This window comes from Cylas formicarius, unplaced genomic scaffold, assembly GCF_029955315.1.
Source record: "Cylas formicarius isolate icCylForm1 unplaced genomic scaffold, icCylForm1.1 PGA_scaffold_4__25_contigs__length_36172078, whole genome shotgun sequence".
NCBI lineage: Eukaryota > Metazoa > Arthropoda > Insecta > Coleoptera > Brentidae > Cylas > Cylas formicarius.
In genome coordinates, this window is record NW_026844334.1 from 34,749,903 (window position 1) to 34,767,119 (window position 17,217).

Genomic DNA, 17,217 nt, shown 5'->3' on the forward strand with positions numbered 1-17,217 from the left:
TGATCTACGCAAGCAAACGCCCAAATTAGAATTGCTTTAGTAAATTGAAAAATGGCGGTGTTAGTTGATCAGTCATGCTAGAAGTTACTTGTTCTCTAATTTTACTGAAGTTGCTAGAAATTCATTTCGCGCCACAGTGACAAGATGTGTTGACTGATTTTTTATTTTTACATTGTTTTGAAATGGAATATAAGTTTGCGAGTTCAGAAGATCTAGAATTACAGTTATCCAGTGCTTAATAGGGTCATTTTCAATTTTCATTTTTCCTGTAATTTTGCCGCAAATTCACTAAATGCTTTTTATTTTATGATCCGAATTTACCATCTTCGTTTCGTATAATTGGTTTTTTTCGTCAGTTAAAAATTTATGATATTCTATATAATTAACAATACATCAAGTCTCTGTTTAATATCAATCAACTTTAGTGGGTTTCTTTTATTTGTTGATGTAAGCTATTTTAAAAGGAAAGCATTCATGAATTAAGATGAACGACCCTTGCCGTATATTTAAACACTCCTTCATAAAAGTGTTACATTGCAAATTTAAATCTAAAAGGTCAGCATGATGAACAGCATGCTTTTATTTCATTAAAAAGAATCTTTTATATACATTGGTCATATCATTAGTTTTTAGACAAAAATCCAACTTTTGTGCCAAATCATGAGGAATGTGGACCTGTATTTCAAAAGATTTTTCATTAAGATCTAAATTTGTGAAAATATTATTCAGGCAGCTACTAGAATTTGATATTACTCTCGTGTTACAAGGAAAAACCTGATAGAGAAAAATGTATCTGTTGTTTAGTTAATAGTTCCGTATTAAAATCACCGCTAATAATGCTTATTGTATTTTCTATATCCAAAAATGATAGCATCAATTCTAATTTACTTCTAGTACATCAAAATGTCCTAGAGGAGGCCTATAGAATAAAGAAAAGAATAAAAAACAGAAATTTAATTTTGATTTAATTTGCACATTTCCATCATAGTCTCACAAAACTGTAAGCTGCAATCTTGTACGGATGATACTTTTCTTCTTTTAATAGACACAAAGCCCTTCATTGGCTAACACTATTCTTTGAATCTACTTCAGAAGATGCGCTAATAAAATGTTTAATCTTGTATACTCATTAATTTTTGAACATGCTCTGCTCTATAAATGTTATCTCAATTTTAGCTGTGGATCTTCTAATGGGTCTTCCTGGATATTTTATGGTACACAAATGACAAACTTCTTCTCGAGTTCTCGTTTTGACTCCATATTCAATAAAAATTAAAATTTCAATTCTCTGGGTTTCATTTAGGTGCCCCAAATTCACTTTCTTTACTGACAGAAATTTGTATCTCTGATTTTGAAATAAATTTTGAAATAAATTGAAATTATTTGAAAATTTAAAAAAATTTAATATTATATAATATATATTTCTTTTAAAAAACCTATTGCATCCTAGCCAATTAACAAATTCAAATTTTGGTACTAATTTTAATATATTTTTAAAAATACATTTTTTCGAAAGGCCTGACATTTGTTCTCGAAACTGCCATATTCGGTTAATCATTTTCCCAAAAAATATCTAAAAATTTCTAACATTTTGCGTTCCATTTTGTTCGCTGTAGAAAATATTTCAAAAACAAGAACCCCGCTCCATAATCGGCACTGCGAATTCGATAACAAGTATTAAATTTAATAGTTGAATAAATTTGCAACTGACTCAGACAAATTTAATTGAATCTGGTTACACGAAGGAAACTTTCGTGAAAATGGATCATGATAAAATATGAATGATTCCAATTTCCACAGCGAAATACAGAATTGCGTTTTAATGAAAATTTATACTTAGTAGCGTAATTAATTCCGTTGAAAGAAGGCATATTTACTATTATAATTTACAGAGCCTTTGCGGATAGCGTGCGCACGGAACATAAATAATAAAAACCACTTAAATGTAGCTCCAGCAACATCAAATATGTATAATAAAACCAACCATAGGCAAGAAAAAATAAACCGAATTAAAGCAGATCCAACAATACGTGAGGCTAAAAATTCATCAAAGCGAAACTTTGATGACACGTTATTTTCTTGTCATTATCATCCGCTCTGGCAATACGAAACCGCTTACTTAAACCGTTTACAAAATTTTTAAATGTTCGTGGTTAGTCCTGTCTCGGTAGTTGATGAATCAAACTTTTTATAAAATCTTCACCTCTATCAAATACTGTGAAAAAATTTGTCGCTCTTCACAACTTTAAAATTCCTCGCTTCTGCGGACTCCCTAAGGTTTACAAGCCAGAATTGCGCTTTCGAACCAGCATAATTATTCAATATATCAATATTAAAACCCTTTACGGGGAAAACGGACAGTTTTGTACTTACTTCCTTTCACTTCACTGAACAATAAAAGACATTACGTTAGATCCAAACGACATTGTGGTTGTCTGACGTAGATTCCCTCTTCACTAAAGTTTCTATTCCTAAAACCCTCGAAATTACCATCTTGAGGGTTTACTTTTGTTATTTGACCTCATTTCATTACTATTTATACTCTATACACTCTAACATACGTTTTAAAATCGAATTAAAAAAATAATAGTAATCATTTAAATCATTCAGTTTACAGAAAACATTTTCACATGAGCATCCAGAGCCGTAAAACTATTTTAACCCGAATCACTGAACCCAGAATTAAACCACCTATTACTTGTTCTTCTATCAAATAATTTCCTATGGATGCCATAGATTTAGTAGATTTCACCCTAATTCGGGAACAGGTTAACCCATTGGTGAAACAAGATTTATTAGATTGCTTAATAGTACCTTTAGACCAAAATTATTTTGAATTTAATGGACAGATTTGTATCTCTAAAGAAGGTTTGATTATGGGAAACCCACTGAGTCCTTTGTTAGCCGAGATTGTTATGGATAATTTGGAAAATATCATACTAGAACATCCTTTAAGTAAAAGTTTTTTATGGTGGTATAGATACGCGGATGATATCTTTGCTTGCTTTGTTGGAACGGACAGACAATTGAATTATTTTTTAAATTGCATTAATTCAATACATAATCGTATAAAATTCACTATCGAGATTGAACAGGATAACTCTATTGATTTTTTAGACTTAACTATTACGAAAGCGCAAAACAAATTACATTTTTCAATATATCATAAACCTTCACACACGGACACAGTCAAACATAATAGCTCGAATCACCCTTATACACACAAAACAAATAACAAACAAAGGTTTAACTCTTTTATACGCAGACTTCTTGATTCGCCACTCTCAACAGACAATTACAACAAGAACTTAATATCATTAAACAAATTGCACTGAACAACCGCTACAATCCGTCCATTATAGATAAAATTATAAATAAAAAACAAATACAGACATCAGTAAACTCTATTTATTCAAAACCTAATACAGAACACGAACAATTTAAAACATTTATATACATAGGAAAACATAGTTGAAATGTGGATCTTGTCCTAAAATTTATATTGGACAAACAGGTATATCCTTCAAGAAACGCATCAAGGAACATAAAAGACCGTTTAAAAACAATAGTCTAAATTCTAATTCATGCTACACACTTAAACACAGAAAAACACATTTTTGACGAACATTTTGATATTTTACATACAGCCATGGAGCCATGGAGATGAACAAATTGAGACACTTAAATAAATGTATTGCTTAACGATCAATTAGATTTAAATACCTGTCCTTTATTGAACTTAAATTCTCACAACATTAACAATTAATATATATATATATATATATATATATATATATATATATATATATATATATATATATATATATATATATATATATATATATATATATTCTCACGTATTGATTCACGGATGGAAAAATGTGATGACACTTCAATGCTCGCGCTCCGAAAACACTTCGAACACTCGGAGCGCGAGCATTGAAGATGCCAAGTGAGATTTTGGCGAAACGTCTGCAAGATTCCAGTCGGAGTTCAACGAGCGAACGGATGATATCCCGGAATATAGTGTCATCACATTTTTCCATCCGTGAATTAATACGTGAGAATATATATATATATATATATATATATATATATATATATATATATATATATATATATATATATATATATATATATATGTCACCATAAATAGCACCTTACCTTAATGTACTACATTGTTAGAAAAGCGCCGATTATAAGAACTTTGTTATCGCATATTATTTAAGAAAATATTGTTTTTACATAACTAGAGCCGCCACCGGTCGCCCGATTTCAAGTATTACAATGTCGCATATTTTTTAAACGTGTTTTTGTGAGATGATGTGATTAGAAGCGAAGCCATTCAATTCGAGGCTCTCGGGTAATACGCCGCTCAGAGATTTATTTGCACTTAAAAAGTTAATACATAATTCCTGAAATAGTACGGTTGTATTTGATTGTTCTGTGTTCTATTTCTAATAATATCCTACATTTTCACAAACAACAAGCCTATTAATTCAGTTTGAAGGTCTACTTTTCAATTTTTTATAAATACTAAACATCGTATTTTTGAAACTCATTTTCCTATAGATATCAACCAAAAAGATATACTTTTCATTCCTTTGGTTTTGTTTTCCATGAGCTCACATTAAAAATTTTGTGTACAAAGAAATACTAAAGAACTTAAATACTTAAATAAGGTCAGCTTTAAATATTTTAGAATGCCGTAGGTTAAATGACGGCCATGTCAAATAATTATTGCAATGAGTGTAACAATTGTGGTCAGATTTTCATGTATGATATTTTTTCTAATGATGTTGCATAATAATTAATTATTAATAATTATTCTGGCATACTATATTAATTTCAATCGGATCAATTATTTTCTACTCAGAATTGAATTTCGAACTCATTAAAAATTTGTTAAAATGAACAATCAAATTTCGAACTTATTTCAATGGAAGGGTCTTCCATTTAAAAAAATAGTGATCATCAATCAAACTTGCCTAAAGTTACCCATTTTTTGGTACACTTTTGTATACTAATTTTCTATTCTATTTGCATGGGTTATATTTCTTTACTGCTTTCTAAAATAGACTTTAGTATACACTCGTTTTCTAAAAAAAAACTGGGATAACCGAAACGTCTTAATGAAAGTTAATCAGATCCACTTATCATAGCATTAGAAGACATGGAAAAATTTGCTCCAATTTAAGTAATTTCAGGCCGAAAGTATCCTCTGTCATGGATAAAAAAGGTGCAGAATGGGCAAATGGATGAAAATGCTTTACAAAATTGGTTTGTGACATTGGACGCTGCTTCTTTCGTATCTACAAATCGGTTAGATCTCAACAAGTATAACCCGGATTTTGTAACGATATCCTTTTACAAAATATTCGGCTACCCAACCGGTCTAGGAGCACTTTTAGTTAAGAGAACGAGCGAACATCTATTAAATAAGAGATATTTGGGAGGAGGCACTGTACTAATGGCGTTAAGTTCTGAGAACGTAATGATACCGAGACCAATTTTAAATGAACGGTAAGTAATTTCTGCTAAAAAATACACCTTTGTCGCGATACACACTGAGAGTTTAAATTTAGGTGCACTAGCGCTAGTTCTAATTACGCGTGTTTATTCTATCCTGTTAGTAAAACTAACATTTAATCAAATTGTTTAAAAAATCTTTCACAGCAATAATTCGTCTCGATTCTTCATGCGTTGAAATTGCTGACGTTTTGCCAGTCACTTAGCTTCTTCAGAGCTTAACTGAAACTGGTTTGCCGTTTTCAGGAATAACGTCATGGTCTCTACTACGTAACAAAAAAGTTAGTCTACAAAGTAAAAAAGTTAAAAATCTTCCCAATTTTATTTAAATCCCCCATTATACTAAAATTCTCCGTAAACCTAATTTTGCCTAACTTCGAAAAAGAATTCACCATGTCCGTAAGGAAATAGGCCAAATCAATAACACTCTTATCCTAAGTGGGTTTCCCATAATCAAACCTTCTTTAGAGATATAAATCGAAATGTCCAAAATCCCAAAAATCAGGTGTCTACAGGTTGAAATGTGGATCTTGTCCTAAAATTTATATTGGACAAACAGGTAGATCCTTCAAGACACGCATTAACGAACATATAAGAGCGTTTAAAAACAATAGTCTAGATTCTAATTATGCTACACACTTAAACACAGAAAAACACATTTTTGACGACCATTTTGATATATTACACACAGCCACAAAAAGTAGAAAATTAAATTTACTGGAAGCCATGGAGATTAACAAAATGCGACATTCAAATGTATTGCTTAACGATCAATTAGATTTAAATATCTGTTCTTTAAATTAATTTTTTTCTATATTTCTTCACTGGGCATATTAAAGTTCAATTCAAATAATATTTTTGAAGCTTTGTTTGAAGTCTGTAATTAGACATGCAAGTAAGTATCAAATATGTGCCTCTAAAAAACCATAATATAGCAGCTCCCTTGTTTTTTGATTAAGTTGTGCATCTTTTTACTGCATAATATTTGTTCAAAAATCTTTTAACATCTGTGCTCCATTAAAGCTAAAATTCCATTAGAGTTTGTGATAGTTTGGTAAAAAAATTATAACCAACAATACCCTGTGGTTACCAACCAAAACTAAGTTATGTTAAAAGTGTAATATGTAATTCCATTCCAATATGTAAAATTTGCGTGTCAGGCCAGAAAAATAGTTTTCAAGTAAAAAATTGTAATTATTCTTGCAGTATACTATAAAGATCCCTTTTTTGTTCTATGGATTTTTTAAGAGCTCGCTTACGGTGAATCCTGTGGCTTCCTCAGAGCTTAATTGGAACTGATTTGCATTCTACTCTATCCTTGCGTACAACCAGCATTGCCGATAATATTGTTTGGTTGTTGAGAGATTTTCATGGATTCTCGGATTTCTATAGGTAGAACAATTGATTACATTCAAGAATTTAAGTTGATTTCCGGTTTCATTTTTATATTCGGCAAATGTTGATGACTTTATCGTAATTGATATTTTTTGTCCTGTCTCTTTAGTGTATTCTTTGCTGCATATGCGTGGAATGCTATAAACGCCTGATGTCTCGAACGGAATTTTGTCTTTGATGGATTGAAGATTTTCCGAGATATTTGCTATTAGTAAACCTAATTTTACCATTGCATCTCTTCAGAAATTTTTTGATGTGGTTAGTAATGTTTTAAACCATACAGACAAGTGTAAGGTTGCTATTTTCTTGGGGAGGTTGCGGTTGTGTAATGGAACGGTTAATGTCTTTAATGTGGAATTTGAAAGAAGAGCAGAAGTTAAGTGTTTTAATTATTGGTCGAGTGAATCGGATTGAGATATGTGGGCAAGAGAGTTGACAAAATGTGAATTTAGAGCCGCATGGTAATGTGGCAATTCATTGTGGTATCGGCATGTGTTTGCTATAAACTGAATGACCCAATGTTAGGTCTAAGAAAATCTAAGAATAGGAGTTATTATTAACTTCTAATTTAATGATAAAACTTATGTTCAAAAATAACCGACGCAGGAGGGATCCAGAAAATACGCTCATATTTCATTCTGTTTTAGTTTCGAAGATGGTACTTTGCCCTTTCTATCCATAATCTCCGTCAGGCACGGATTTGATACTCTGAAAAGACTGAATCTAACTTTCGACGTTATATCTCAACACACGTTTCATCTGGCGAGGTACTTATATTTTCAACTGGTGTCCTTGCATCATTGCAATGGCGCACCGGTCGCAAAATTATATCACGAAACTGGTTTTGAAGATCGCAGCTACCAAGGAGGGATTGTAAATTTTAATTTGAGAAGACCTAGTGGACATATTGTAGGATACGCTGAAGTAGGTATTAGCAACTTTTACAAAATAATATATAAAGTTGCTTCACTCTGCGGTTCGCTTCAGCGTTAATTTGCTAACGGCGCCAGAAGGCATTTTCATTCAAATTACGCTTCGTTTGTTATCGGACATAATCCTGTCGTACGTGTCGAAATGATTTCTTTTTGGCGCGAATGTCGACATCGACAGAGTTTTCTGTTTTTACCCTATATTTACTCTATATTTACCCTTTTTTCAAATTATTATTCGAAATCGAAATATGATGTGATTTATTGAGTTGTTAAAGAATTTTGTTTAATAAGAAACTACAGAAGTAAGTTTACTTCTTTTATTTGAAACTTTTACGTTATGATTCACATGGAATATTTTATTTTATTCTTTTTTCACACTTCATATCAACCAAACATCTTGCAAGAATATGGATCCTTTTTGTTAATTTAGAACGGAGACAAAAGTAGAACATGGTATTTATTATTTTTAGGTTTTATTATATTTATAAATATATGATTTTATTATTTTTAAAATAACCGTAGACTTCAATCAATGGTTGTGTTTATGTTTTATTTATTATATTTAATTGATTAATTCTTAATATTTATAGGGCACAATAGCAATAGAAGCGAAACTTTAAAAGACAAGATTACAATTTTTAATAAATTATTATTTATTCATTAAAGATATTAAAAAAAAAATAATTACAACCATAAGTAATTAAGAATTTACCTAAATGGCGCTATGTGATCGATTCAGTTTGAATTTCGCGCCATGATCGGAACTAGCCGCCGCCTTCTGATTGGCTCGGCACCGTTATAAAATTTACGTATGCTCTACTGCTCAGCCTGTTTTTATTCGAGAATTTATTCTTCAATGCTGGAGCTGCTGACAACGTGGCCGTTAGAAGAATTTCTTAATATTTGCCTTTTACCTTTGAACCTTTGGCTCGCTCATAGCACCTGCACGCCTATTACCAGTTTTTGATTTGCGCGGTTTGTGGAAAATGGCACAAAAACATGATCTGACGATGAAGTCCAGTTTATAGTATTTAAAATATAATGTAGAAAGTCGGTGTAGTTTTGTTAATAGTTCAGCGGGACGCTTAAGGCTTTACATTCTTGTAAAACCTGTGATTACGGTTTAATTTTGAAATATTTTTTGTTGGTTAGATTTCTTTAAGAACAGCATGTCAATGAATTCTTATTCAGGACTACCTAAAACCTGACTATACTAATTTACATGAAGATCGAATGTGAATATGAATGTAGTCTGTTCTCTGGTCACAGAGCCAGGAATCTCTTCAATCATTTCTAAACTATTTAAACTCCATATACACAAGCAACAATTTCACAATTGAATTTTAAAATAAGAACACTCTTCCCTTCGTAGACATTCTTATCAAACGAAATCCAGACTAACCTTGGGAAATTCCGTCTATGGAAAAAGGACTCAATGCAACATCATCCAGTCCAAAGATGCTACGTGATCAATTACTTATTTTTCAGAGCAATATCAACTCGAATCCTCTTAACCAAGAATTAACAAATCTCACTTCTTAAGCAATTTCCGATATAGAGATATCAGACAGTCAATTCAAAAATACATTTCACTAAAACCACATGCACAAATTATTTCTGTAAATCAAAAACATATCATAAAATCTAGATTCTCTACTTGTCCTAAAATCTACCAACGTGTACCATCGGTAAAAGATAAAGTTTCTCTCCAGACAGCAGCTGTTTACAGGATACTGTGTAGCTGTGCCAAAGAATACATCGGGAAAACAGGTGAAAAAATATGAAGTATACTAAAAGAACATCAGAGATCAGTCAGACTTCAACTAATCACTACATCAGCGGTTTCGAAACATAGTCATCAAACTGGACACGACATTTTATTCCATAAGAAGAAAATACTATACGAAAAAATCGCGAGTCTATAGAAATAATCAAGTGCCCCAATAATATAAACGGCGACACAGGTTTCCACTTGTCTTCTATTTGGAATTCGGTAATTCGTGAATCTCGTTTGGCGAAACGTCAGTGATACAGCCGCAAAATGTGTAGTTGCAAATAATTCAAAATTTAAGGGCTTCTCGAAGTTAAGGATGCCTTTAGTTAGTTTCTCACAATTACATGTTCGTCGACTATAAGTTTCAAGTGTCAAATATCTCGTAAACTGCTTTTAAACCGTTGAAATTTCATGAAAGCAACCAATGATACGTAAATAAAAGTGAACATTATAGACCAACCAATTTGTGACGTCAAATAAGTTATCATTGCCCAGACGTCGGTCGGTGACTAATTGTTTTAAGTGACTTTGTCAGACGTCGAGCGGACATCGGAATGCGTTGTACGATATTAATGGTAACGGGTTTGACGTCAAACTAAAGAAACGGACGCTATTAAATAGGAGTATGAAATTTTCGGGCACTACAGGAATATTGTCAGGATTCATGGTTTTGATAAAAATATTATGGTACGGTTTTATTCCGTCGGTCATGTTATAATTATTCGGTCGTGATATTATGATGTTACGTTCAACTTGGATAAAATTAAATTACGAAACAACCGTAAACTTAGTTGTGTTTGATATTTATATTTTTTAAGTTTCCTGTGGTTTATTGTGATTTTTAATCGATTTTGAATAAAAAAAATTGATTGGTTTAGTTCACTATTCGGCGAGGTTCTGGATTCATCCAAATCGTAAACACTGGAGGGAAAATCCTGCATGTACAACATAAGTTGCTATGTTTGTGGATGTTACTAAAGGCAAGGCCAGATAAATCCAGTGTATTTCGGGCTCTCAGTCAAGAGAAAAACAGTACAAAAAAGGAAAGTCTGGAAGAAAGTTTTCTTTGGACTATTTCGTTTTACTAATTTGGCATGATGCAAATATGTCCTTGGAATTATCGATAACTGCAGTAATAATAATAATAATAATCCAGTTTCAAATAAAATTCTATGGAATTCAACGTTAGAATTATTCTTGTGTCATTTCGCACAAACTGAGAAATCAATTGTTATTATAAATTGTTCGATTGAACGAATAACTTCCGCGGGACCGCCTTCCAATGATGCCTTAGGAAGTATTAACGTATTAGCTACTCAAAGGTATTTTTTCAAATTTTGGCAAATTTATTGTCGGATATTTTACACCTTTCAGTTCAACGTTTGTAGCACGAATCGGGCTTTCGCTGGAACGTCCCTCGGACATGATTTGACATTTCCTTGAAGTCAAAAATTTTGCTTTCGAAATTGTTGAATAAAACGCATTTTCGAAATCATTGCGTTCTTTGTATAAGTTATCCAACTCATTTTCGTCTGTAATTAATTCGAGAGCTGTTTGATGCGCGTCAAAATCGGCCAAAATTTGCTCTGCTTTATTTAAACGCAATATTTAAAGCATCTATTTCATTGAAACTTACTCCCTCGAACGATTTTAGAAATATATTTATGTGAAAATCTGAACAACGTTTGTTCTTATTTTAACAACGTTTGTTCTTATTTAACTATTTTAAATGGATTTTCATCAAGTAAAAGGCACTTCAGTACAATAAATTCCATATTATTGCCACAGTGATAATAATAAAAGCCATTTGGTTTCTAAGTCCTTAACAACGGTATCTGCTCATTTTATAAAGAATTTTGTAACTGTTTTCTTCTCTTGACTTTTAACATTGGAATGCATTGGAACATGCCGACTCAAGACATCCCAAAGAAGTTCACTGATGTTCAAATCAGTTATGTTTATCCCTATTTAACCATTATTTCACTAACTTGGATGCGTGCTTGAGATCAGTATCCTGTTTAAATCGACACGATAATTGAATCTTTACTTCTGCGAAGGGTAGCATTCTACAATATCTTTTTGATTGAAATTGGGTTTTAAAGTGCCCAAGGTCACGAAAAAATCCCCAGACCATTATGTTTCCTCCTCCACTTCAGAGAATCAGAGAAACTTTGCATTCATTCGGGCATTTCTATTCTTCTTTGAGTAGTAGCTCTTCTATGAAGATTGCTGTTCTTAGAGTTACTGTTTGAGATTTCAAGACTGAATAATTTAGAACACAAATTATAAAAAGTTTTTTAACTTCCAACGGCGACGGTCCTAAATGCCTCCTAAATGACATACGATACGATGAAAGAGCTTTTTTTTTGGTCTTCAATTTTGATCATGTACCAATTTTACAAACCTTCTAGACTACTTCTGCATAGGTTGTAAAATTTTCCCGTTCAGTTGGCTTTTTCAGAACTTAACAGAAATTGATTTACATTCTGTTCTGAGGGAAACCGAGCTAAAGGGGGGACATGAACATTGTCTCGTAATTCCCGTATTAGTGAAAGGTAAGGACCTAAGCCGCGGTTGACACCAACGTACTTACAAATCCTCTCTATAAAACTATCTCAACCCGAATAACTGAACTGACACTCTGAACATCCAGTTCTCTATCAAATACTAGGGATATTTAGCTTTCCATTACAGGATAAGCTTCACCACAACCTCCCGAAGAAAATGAATCTGAAAGCAACCCCGCATTTACCACTGTGGTCTTTGCTTATATTCAAAACATTACTGACCACATTTCAAAAATTCTTAAGAAATATAATGGTTACACCAGAATTATCACTTGTCGAAAAATCTCTCATTATCTTCGATCCATCAGTGACAAAATTCGCCAAAGAATATATTGGAAAGACAGCACGAAAAATATCAAGTAAATTTAGAAACTATTAAAGTTAGCTAAATAAAATCATTACATTAACAAAAAACGTGATTACAAAATGAAATTAAATGAAAACAGTAAGAATATAAAAGAAATTTCTAAAATTATATATAAAGCAGTAAATAAAAAATGAAACAGAGAAATGAAAGGGACATTGAAAATACCAAACTCGAAAGTGTTGACCATTTAAGAATCCCAAAGATATAGCAAATCATTTTACGAGTACTTATATATAACTTCTCTATAAAATAAAAGATCTATTGGTAATGATAAAATGTCCGTAAAATTTTTAAAAATAGTACCCAAGTATTATTCACTAACACTTAGCACGTATAATAAACTTAATGTTTAAAAGTTGAGAAGAACCAAAATACTTTAAAGTGTCAGTAGTAAGTCGATTTTTCAAAGCTGGAAACAAACAACAACTGGAAAATTACAAAGCGCTAAGTGTCATATCATCAACAAATATCTGAAGAAGAGATTGTTGTTTTTTTTTCGCCAAAACAATATAATATCATAAAATCAGTACAGCGGATGTTGGTACAGTTGATGTTGATGAACCTGGACAAATACAAAAAATGTTTTTGGGATAGCCTATGACTCACCTGAAGCATTTGATATGGTTTCGCACCAATTTAGTTACGGGTATTGGAGAAGTATGGTATCAGTGGAAATAAATCTTAACTTTTACATAATTATCTAATAGATCGGGAACAGCACGCTAAAATAGAAAGTTTTATTAGTAAGTGCAAGCATTTTTTTCCAATAATGGAAAATTTATTGCATTTTATTACCAAATAAATACCCTGTTATTGGAGCTAGTTAAACTGTACGTAAAAGTGGTGTTGATGATTTGGTGGAGTGGTTTGATAAAATCAAACTAGAAATAACATTCAAAAAAAATTGAAAATTATTTTTCTCTTGTAGTTGATTTTGTGGGAGATACATTGCACACGCATAGGTCGGAGTCTTAGAGGAAACCAATGATTATGGTAGAGCCTATTTGATTTTGAAAAAAAAAAACAACAATTTAAGTGCAACCAGATTTGTTCAAGTTACATTAACCAACTTTTTTTTACCTAACAGTGTTGCGACAGAAAAAATTATACTCCTTTTTTGGATGCTGCACGCTATATGGTTAGGGCAGCACAAAATTTAAAAATGATTCTAACCTATTTCATGTTGCTTGTTTGGCTCATGGCATCAATTGCTTAGCTGAATATATAAGATACCAGTTTCCATTGGTAAATGATGTGATTAATCAAATAAAAAAAGTATTTCTAAAAGCACTTCACTTCACATGTTACAACACCATATTATCACCAAAGTCATTAAAAACTCGCTAGGGAATTTAGTTTAGCGCTGCTATATTTAATGCTGAGAATTTTGAATTAGCTAAAAAGTTGTCGAAGATCTAAACAACTCATCTTCTGTTAATCTAGTAAATAAAAAAACTCTGCTTTCTATCCCACCAGTAAAAGGAAATTTAATACATATAAAAATATTTTTCTCTTTTGCATTCACGAAACTGGAGGCTACCTCTGTTTTCAAGTAATCATAATGCATATTCGCTTTTTTTGTTCATTTCGCTGTGCTTTTTTAGCATCTATATAAATGCAGACGAGACAGCCTTAGTTTTATGGATGATACATGGCAAGAAGCAAGGACTAAATTACAAGAGGGATTATCTCGGATTTAATATTTTTAAGATTCGTTTAAGTTATTAGTAAATCCAAAAAAATTCAAATAAAAGTGACTCGGATAGATCGAACTATCAGAATATACGTATCGACTCCATTGAACAAGTGAGTTTTACCAAATACCTGAGAGTACAAATCGATAAACCTTGAGGCGGGACATTCACATCACATACGTTGCGAAAAAAATATAAGCACCATTTCATACATTTTATATATTAAGGGAATTTCTCTGTTTTTTGTTAAGACTATTATTATGACTAACCAAAACACTACTATAAAGATATTGTTTAAAAACCAAGTCCTCTATCCACAATAATATTGCACAACTATGAAATAAGTGAATTAATGACAATATTTATAACTCACTGGCCCCCCAAATCACCAATATATCTCTAAATGTAACATAAACCAATACCAAAACTGCCAAAAATGAATAGAGGTCTAAGTCAACACTCTATATTTTTTGATTTTACCAAATTAGATCAAATTATAGAAAGGTAGTGTAAATAAATTCAATGCGCTTTTTCTAAATTATATAACAAAAAAGATTTTCGTAATTATGCCTTTAGAAAACATAATTTGATATGCCCAGACAGACTACTACCCTCAGAAACTCTTTCACTTTGCCAAACATGGTCATTGCCAACAAACAATTAAAAAATAAGCTTTTATAAACATTATCTCGAGGATAGTAGTTTTTGCGTAATCTTTGTGCAGGTTTGCCAAGGATATTAAGGAGTATATATATTATTTGTTTCTTTGGATCACACATAAACACTTCGTTAGATGTCTTTGATGTACTCTAATATTTGTTCTGATGTATTTATTATTTAATAAATTACGTTTGAAGATAAGAAAACCTAAAATACTACCACAAATAAACTCATCTGCAGTTGCCAACCAAAATCACGAAGCCGGACATCAAATCATATCTGACTAAACTAAACTAAACTAAAGAATTCAGATTTAAGGCTCAATTCATCAACAACCTACGCAAGAGAGATCCAGAAGGTTTGCAAATAATATTAAAATAGCCTTTGGGAATTTCTCTGAGAAATTACAGAAATTTCTGTACTGGGACATACCGTATCTGGTTTGCCCTTCTTAACAGCAGCAACAGAATTGCGAGGAAGGAGGCTGATAGTCGCACGTTTAGCCTCGAATGAAGCAACTCTCATATATAGCTTTGGTATTAATGTCACCAAACGACTTGCATCAAAAATAGTGTATTGCATAATGTAATTTCTCAAAAAAGCTTGGCTTTTTTGAGAAATATACTGTGTTGCTCATGTTTTGTCTTATTCTAGGTATTGCACATGTGCAATTTACACGGAATGCATTTGAGAACCGGCTGTTTTTGTAATCCGGGCGCCTGTCAGAGGCATTTGAAACTAAGTACATCCGATATTAGGAAACAGTTTGAGGTAAGTATTTTTTAAAATCATCTGGAAGCAATTGCATTCTTTGTATGCTAAATCCTTAGTAGAGACTTAACGAAACCTAGATAACTTTCCGTTCAATATTATTGTCCTGATTAATAAATATAAAACTAGTTGATATATAAATTTCCCAAAGTCCCAATGTTTTAAACCGATCGAAAATTACCAGGATTCTGCTGCAACTTGAATATATATTTTACTAGTAATATTCTTTGAGTTATAGGTGACTATCAAAGTTTTTATGGAGTTCTGATCGACCTCCCCAATCATTAAAAGTTTCTCATATCTGGAGTACAAATGCTGAAGGAAATTTTGTTTGAGCAACTTTTACGTCTGACCCCAAGTCTCGTGAGAACACTAAATCGACATTTTTCGACTTCAGCGGGAACACAGTTTGAAGCGAAGTTTATTTTTTGTCCGTCCTTCCTGATTGAAAAACGTTTTTGATATTTTTTGTGATCAAGTAACTACCTGAGTATACAATTTGTGACGAAACTAGCCATAATTTCGCTCTCATTTTTCCGATTACTTTTACTGCCCATAAGTTGAAATTTAGTTACCCTAATATCTACATAGAAAAGCTCAGCAGAAGATACTTCCAATAGCGGACAAGCTTTGTAAAGACTATATTAGTTAATTTTAGATCAATTCAGTAATAATTTAAGCACGATTTATTTCAGACTTACTAGAGAACTTTAACAAAATAAATTATATTTTTTTTTGTTAAATTTTCAGTTACCTTTTTTGGTGTAAGACACACATTCAGTATGGTGCATTTTCTTCTTACGCGTATATCTTTCTTTATTATTATTTTTATCGATTTTGGTGTTTTCACTTAACTTGTACTGATTTGAAGAAAACTACGATGTTAATTATTAGTTTGATAGATTTTACATATTTTACCCGGTATGTATACCGTAATTACTCTTTCAAGTATCAAATTCTACGGAATTCCACATAATTCTACTAGAGTTCCACTGAATTAGACGTAAATAAACGGAATTCAACTCGAAATTCTTGGGTATTCCACAGGAATTCTTCGAGATTCTTTAAAAACACTCCTAAATATTCTATTAAAGTAAAAGGAATAAAAAAAAAGATGGATAAAGAAACAAAAATTTGTCAGAAAATATGTAGCTGGCGCAAGCTATATAAAGCTATACTATAAGTCATACTACATTTTTTCAGGCGGGCCACGTGTGCGGAGACGAGCACGATTTAGTAAATGGATTTCCAACGGGATCAGTGCGAGTATCCTTCGGCTATATGTCCACCTACGAAGATGTCGATAGATTTCTGTCAATGGTTGAAAATTATTTTATTTTGAAACCGGTTGTGCGAAAACCGCCGCCGACGTTTTCTACAAAAACACATTTCGACGGAGATCTTATCGATTGTGGAAAAATTTCTGTAGACGAAAGGACTTCTGCGATCCCCTCAAAAGTTTCGGCGATTGGACAAACGCTGCAAAACGGAAAGATCGTTAACACCTCCGATATATATAAGGTAATCA

At 32.1% G+C, this 17,217-nt stretch overlaps 2 protein-coding genes across 4 annotated transcripts in view; one reads left to right on the forward strand and one right to left on the reverse strand.

The window, feature by feature from the left end:
- LOC132701219 (chaoptin-like) overlaps window positions 1-17,217 on the reverse strand; it is a 701,991-nt gene that overhangs the window by 33,572 nt on the left and 651,202 nt on the right. The gene's annotated exons all lie outside the window — the stretch shown is intronic.
- Window positions 1-17,217, forward strand: part of LOC132700927 (molybdenum cofactor sulfurase 3) — a 62,794-nt gene that overhangs the window by 27,139 nt on the left and 18,438 nt on the right. For all 3 annotated transcript variants that reach the window (XM_060668522.1, XM_060668521.1, XM_060668523.1), the window contains 4 exons: window positions 5,208-5,523; window positions 7,572-7,848; window positions 15,573-15,689; window positions 16,893-17,210. In XM_060668522.1, the coding sequence (XP_060524505.1) occupies window positions 5,208-5,523; window positions 7,572-7,848; window positions 15,573-15,689; window positions 16,893-17,210 (1,028 nt within the window). The remainder of the gene's footprint in view (window positions 1-5,207; window positions 5,524-7,571; window positions 7,849-15,572; window positions 15,690-16,892; window positions 17,211-17,217) is intronic.